Source organism: Phalaenopsis equestris, unplaced genomic scaffold, assembly GCF_001263595.1.
Source record: "Phalaenopsis equestris unplaced genomic scaffold, ASM126359v1 Scaffold000272, whole genome shotgun sequence".
Lineage (NCBI taxonomy): Eukaryota > Viridiplantae > Streptophyta > Magnoliopsida > Asparagales > Orchidaceae > Phalaenopsis > Phalaenopsis equestris.
Window position 1 is genome coordinate 1,101,119 of NW_018164714.1, and position 6,551 is coordinate 1,107,669.

The window sequence follows — 6,551 nt, forward strand, 5'->3', positions numbered from 1 at the left end:
AATTACCCTCTCCCATAATTTTAAAGTATGACACATCAACTTAATTCCTCTATAATTTGTACACTCTTGTGCATCCCCTTTATTCTTAAAAATGGGGACCAAAATACTCTTCCTCCATTCCTCAGGCATCTTTTTAGTTTTTAAAATAATATTAAAGAGTTTAGTAAGCCAAGAACCCAAATCTCCCAAATATATTCACACTTCAATTGGGATATCATCAGATAAGGATATCTTTTAAAACCTTATCGTAAGCTTTTTCTAAATCAACAAAAATCAAATGTAGATTCTCCTTATTATCTCTGAACTTCTCCATCAAACCTCTCAATAAATGTATAGCTACCATAGTAAACCTGTCCGGTATAAATCTGAATTGATTGTGAGAAATCTTTGTGATGTGTCTTAACCTATGCTCAATTACCCTCTCCCATAACCTTAAAGTATGACACATCAACTTAATTCCTCTATAATTTGCACACTCTTGTGCATCCCCTTAATTCTTAAAAATGGGGACCAAAATACATTTCCTCCACTTCTCAGGTATCTTTTTAGTTTTTAAAGTAATATTAGTTTTTAAAGAGTATGACATATCAACTTAATTCCTCTATAATTTACACTCTTGTGCTTCTTTATTCTTAAAAATTTGGACCAAAATACTCTTCCTCCACTTCTCAGGTATCTTTTTAGTTTTTAAAGTAATATTAGTTTTTAAAGAGTATGACATATCAACTTAATTCCTCTATAATTTACACTCTTGTGCTTCTTTATTCTTAAAAATTTGGACCAAAATACTCTTCCTCCACTTCTCAGGTATCTTTTTAGTTTTTAAAGTAATATTAGTTTTTAAAGAGTATGACATATCAACTTAATTCCTCTATAATTTACACTCTTGTGCTTCTTTATTCTTAAAAATTTGGACCAAAATACTCTTCCTCCACTTCTCAGGTATCTTTTTAGTTTTTAAAGTAATATTAGTTTTTAAAGAGTATGACATATCAACTTAATTCCTCTATAATTTACACTCTTGTGCTTCTTTATTCTTAAAAATTTGGACCAAAATACTCTTCCTCCACTTCTCAGGTATCTTTTTAGTTTTTAAAGTAATATTAGTTTTTAAAGAGTATGACATATCAACTTAATTCCTCTATAATTTACACTCTTGTGCTTCTTTATTCTTAAAAATTTGGACCAAAATACTCTTCCTCCACTTCTCAGGTATCTTTTTAGTTTTTAAAGTAATATTAGTTTTTAAAGAGTATGACATATCAACTTAATTCCTCTATAATTTACACTCTTGTGCTTCTTTATTCTTAAAAATTTGGACCAAAATACTCTTCCTCCACTTCTCAGGTATCTTTTTAGTTTTTAAAGTAATATTAGTTTTTAAAGAGTATGACATATCAACTTAATTCCTCTATAATTTACACTCTTGTGCTTCTTTATTCTTAAAAATTTGGACCAAAATACTCTTCCTCCACTTCTCAGGTATCTTTTTAGTTTTTAAAGTAATATTAGTTTTTAAAGAGTATGACATATCAACTTAATTCCTCTATAATTTACACTCTTGTGCTTCTTTATTCTTAAAAATTTGGACCAAAATACTCTTCCTCCACTTCTCAGGTATCTTTTTAGTTTTTAAAGTAATATTAGTTTTTAAAGAGTATGACATATCAACTTAATTCCTCTATAATTTACACTCTTGTGCTTCTTTATTCTTAAAAATTTGGACCAAAATACTCTTCCTCCACTTCTCAGGTATCTTTTTAGTTTTTAAAGTAATATTAGTTTTTAAAGAGTATGACATATCAACTTAATTCCTCTATAATTTACACTCTTGTGCTTCTTTATTCTTAAAAATTTGGACCAAAATACTCTTCCTCCACTTCTCAGGTATCTTTTTAGTTTTTAAAGTAATATTAGTTTTTAAAGAGTATGACATATCAACTTAATTCCTCTATAATTTACACTCTTGTGCTTCTTTATTCTTAAAAATTTGGACCAAAATACTCTTCCTCCACTTCTCAGGTATCTTTTTAGTTTTTAAAGTAACGCCTGTGTAGCGGCCCTTACACACTTTTCAATGTATTCAGGCTATACAGCGCGTCACTTCCCGGGGACGCCCCTAGCACTTACACAAAGATCAAAAGGAAAAAAGGTTAAATATGCAACTTAAAAATTAACTTTATCAGCACACATGCAAGGAGTACATAACATCTTTCATATGCCTACACTTCAAAAATACATAGGCCTTAAGTAGAGTCATTATAGATTCAATTGATACACGGCCATACCTAAACTATATTTTGGAGCCTACAAAAATATTGAAATGTAACGAATATGCAACTTAAAAATTAACTTTAACGGCCATACCTAAAGTATATTTTGGAGCCTACAAAAATATTGAAATGTAACATAAAATGGCTCTGCAATTGAGACAATCAATTTGTACAATTTTTATGAAAACATAGGACAAAAAAGGATGCTACATAGGAAAAAATAATAAGAAATGTGAAGTTGTTATATGTGTCTCTTTAATGTTGCTATTGTTGTAACCATTAAATTTTGATGACAGATTTTGTAAAATGTGGAGATTATAAAACCTAATAAAAAAATCTTTTTGATTCTGCTGCATCAGTTTAAAGGAATCAACAAGCTGGTTCATTGATAAAAGACTGAGCAGCTAAGTGGAGCTAAAACGGTAATTGAGAGACAAGAAAGAGACGAGCAATGCCCAAAAGGAGCAATGTGAAGCGAGCAGACATGAAGTGCGGGGAGACAATGAATAGTGTCTAGGACAACGACAAGTGAAGTAGAGAAAATGATGAAACTGGGTTTTGCGTAGGAAATCACAAGCCAAGCCTAGTGTTATAAGCCATTAATGAGTTTAATCATGTAGATCGACACAAGAATCAATTTTCTTCGGATCCAAAAAAAAAGAAAGAAAAAGTTTTTAATCTACGTATTTGTTCCAAATCGAAAGTATTTCACCAAATAAATGGAACAAGTTTAATCTAAATTTTAAAAATCGAAATCTATAAACCGCAACTTCATTTTGTAACTTGCAAGTAAAATTGTTATCATAAATTTTGAAAGTATAAAAAGAACAAATCAAGAATAAGTAGTGCTTCTTAGAAAAGAAGAAATAACTAAGGTATGTATCTAAATTAAGAATTTTATAATTTAAATTAGGTTAATAAAATTTGAAACTTTATGATAAGAATTTAATTTTTTACAATGATTTTGGCAAAAAAAAATAAATCAATTAATAAGTAATGTTTTATGTCTTCACAAATAAAAATTCAAATATAATTAGGTTTAAGATAACAAAGAGATATATAAATAAAAGATAAATTTTAGAAACCCACCAATGTGAATTTTTAGTATTTACTTATATATTTCTTTATCGATATTTAAATAAATTACACGGAGTTTAAAGATTAAGTGACAGCATAAATCTTCCAAGGTTGAGATGAGGAGTTAAATTTCAACAAGAGAGCAAAAAAATACTAGTTTTTATTTCAATTTTAAAGCAACAAGTGTCTTGTTTTATTATATGCATGTTGGATGATATAAAAGCAAAATTTATTCTTTTAGCAGAAAATTCCACATATTGACTTAACTATTGGATAGATGCATTTTATTTTACAAATAATTTATGGATGAATTTCATGTACATAAAATAATATGATTGAAAGAACTACTTCAATGAAATATTTGTGCTTACTAAATGAAAGAGTCACCTCCTTAAGTTACTAGCTTGGGATATTAAGGTATCCATGTGTAAAATTTAGAAAGAAATTGAAAATAAATTTACCTTAAATGACACCAAAAATATAATGGTACTCCTATAATGAGAGTACTTTATTAAAAGATAAACTATGCTATAATATGATAAATTTCCATATAAACGTCATGTTATCAAAGAGTAAATTTAACTTTGCTCTGCTCGAATTGAATTTAAATGTACCTATTTTTAATTTATTTTAAAATAAGAATTTACTGTTTACTCATCATGACCTATATTCACATTACTTCTATTCATAAGATTGCTTATACTATAGAATTGCAATAAGCCACCGAGTTATTGCATGGCTCAAACTATTGTTTAATATTCATTTTCTGAAAAATCTCCCTTTAGTTAAATGGCAGATAAAAGAGAATTCATAGATAAAAGAAGAGTAAAAATAAGTACTAAAAATTTTTATATTTTGTTTACTTGTTCTGATAATTCTTTTGTATTGAAGATAATTTATTTATGAGATGAAATGTGAATGAATAATTTGTAGTTTAGTGCTTTTTAGAGTTATGAAGATATTTTGGATTGATTTAATTGTTAATAGAAAAATATATCCATTGTCTAACTTTTTTTATTTTCATCTTGGTACTCCAAGCTCTTTGGACCGATTCGCGACATGACATCACATGAAGCACTGTTTCTTTCTGCCTAAAGTTTTTTGTTGTTTTGAAGAAAATGTAATAATACATTGTAATAACTACAAGATTTTAAAACAAGAGTAACTGAAAGAAAAAGCAAACCTGTAATAAGCCTTGGGTTGTGCATGGAGCATATGAAAGGGCATTTGTGATCCATTCCCGCACAATCTTTTGGTATACAGAACGACAAATAGCAACCAAAGCAGGATCATTGACTTGAGCTGAAGGTAACTCATTATGAACTGAAAATAGAAGTGCATCCAAACAAGAAACGTTCCACAAAACCTGCAGGTATGTTGCACGTGTTAGTTTAGGTATGGTGAACATCTGCAAGCTAAATCTCAATGATAAGTCACCCTCAGAATAAACAGAGCTTGCCTGCTGAAACTTCTCTTTAAATTGAGTTAGCAAATTGACAGAAATGTCTCGAATATTTTCATCCCTCTGAGACATACTCCTTATAAGAAAGCAACAATGTGCAGAAAGAACATGATCTACAATATCAGCTTCTTTTCCAGTATCACAAAGTCTCTCCTCCTGCAGCAAAGATGCCAAACTTGATGTGTTTTGCAGCTTAGAAGATGAAAGAAACAAAGGTCATGTAGAAGGAAAAAACAGTGTGTAATACCACAGGAATAGTCACCTTCAACCTCATCCAAGATTATTTAGATAAAAATTTCACAGTAATTTTATGTCAAACACTAACACCTAAAAGCTATATTCCGTGCTGATTATACCAAACCACTTTTAAACTCCAATCATGCAATCTTTGAACATTCTTTAATACTTGTAGCCCTTTCGGATTAGATGCATGGTACATGTCTGGATCTTCTTAAGCTAGTGTATAGACTTCAATATCTCGTTAAATAAGATATGAATTCTAAGTACATTGGATTGCTTTCAAACGGGCAAGTTTATATGCCAAATAATGTGGGAAAATTAATAACAACTTTTTTGTTTACATCTCTTGATTTTCCATCCAAAAAAATCAAAAATAGGATTATCTCATCTTTCAAAGATTCACTATTCATTCAAGTAAGGCTTTGCTGAAGATAAGAAAAACAATACTTGGAACCAAAGAATACAAATCAAGTAAATAAACATAAACCTAATGTTGGCAGTTAAAATTAAATAATAAAAGGAAATTAAAATAAATCAAGCCTCCAACTACTCCCAACCGCATACCAAAACCGGTCCCGCTCGTCGCATTTTTCCATGCCAATATACTACTTAGAAAACTGGAAAGCCCAGAGAGTTTTCTGAAGGAAAACCACAATCCCGTATTCCCTCCTCTCCCCTCGAAACCGCATGGTAGAAGAGCCCACTCCAGCATTCAAACGTAGCAGCAACTGCCTTCCTCCAGTTCGAAGCCCTTCCCTTTTGCAGTTGTCTTCTCGCAATACAGTCATAACTAGGGCAAATAGGGAAAGCAAAGGCCGGATTGCTGCATACAAAGTCCTCCAAAACTTTTGTTCATATCTCTAGCGCACACAATTCAACCTTCTAAACGCTGATTGAGCCTGTCTCTGCTTCCCGTGATAGATATTCATGTGATACAGAAAAAAGCAACAATGGGATTGAAGCGTACAAAGCCCACCAAAACTTCCCACACTAGTGTCTCTCCATTTTTCACCCAAAAACCAAGGAACCGTAGCCTCCGTTCATTCGCTTTTACTATTCGCAGACCAAAACCGAGCCAAATCACGCTTCTTTCCTTGTGTTTGTGCAAAGCGAAGCCATTGTAACTCTTCTCGATTGCACAGGAATCCCTTGCACAAAAGCAGCTCCTGTGACCTGTGTTGAGGCCCTCGTTTTCCTGTTCACCCTTGTCGTGACCAAAACGAGAAGTCTGAAGCCCTTCTTCTCCTCTAAGACTACGAGGTGCTCGTCTATGCCTTACCAGTTTGCGAAGCCTAGAGTAGCACCTTCCTCGAATGTTCTATCGCACAAACCCAGCTGGTCACTCTTCTTTTGTGTCTACTTCCTCCCTAACTTCATCCACTTCACACCTGCCCTAACGCAAGTACTTCGATCTTCCCAACACCGAAGCCAATCCCACCTTCTTGTGACACAATCTCATACATGAAGCAAAAACGAAAAAAAGCCCCCTTCCCCCCCCC

The 6,551-nt window shown here is 31.9% G+C and overlaps 1 protein-coding gene across 2 annotated transcripts in view; it reads right to left on the reverse strand.

The window, feature by feature from the left end:
• The window catches only part of LOC110024738 (phosphatidylinositol 4-kinase alpha 1), a gene marked incomplete at its 5' end in the record, with an annotated part of 92,269 nt that overhangs the window by 73,809 nt on the left and 11,909 nt on the right, over positions 1 to 6,551 (reverse strand). For both annotated transcript variants that reach the window (XM_020724878.1, XM_020724877.1), the window contains 2 exon segments: positions 4,534 to 4,716; positions 4,810 to 4,968. In XM_020724878.1, the coding sequence (XP_020580537.1) occupies positions 4,534 to 4,716; positions 4,810 to 4,968 (342 nt within the window).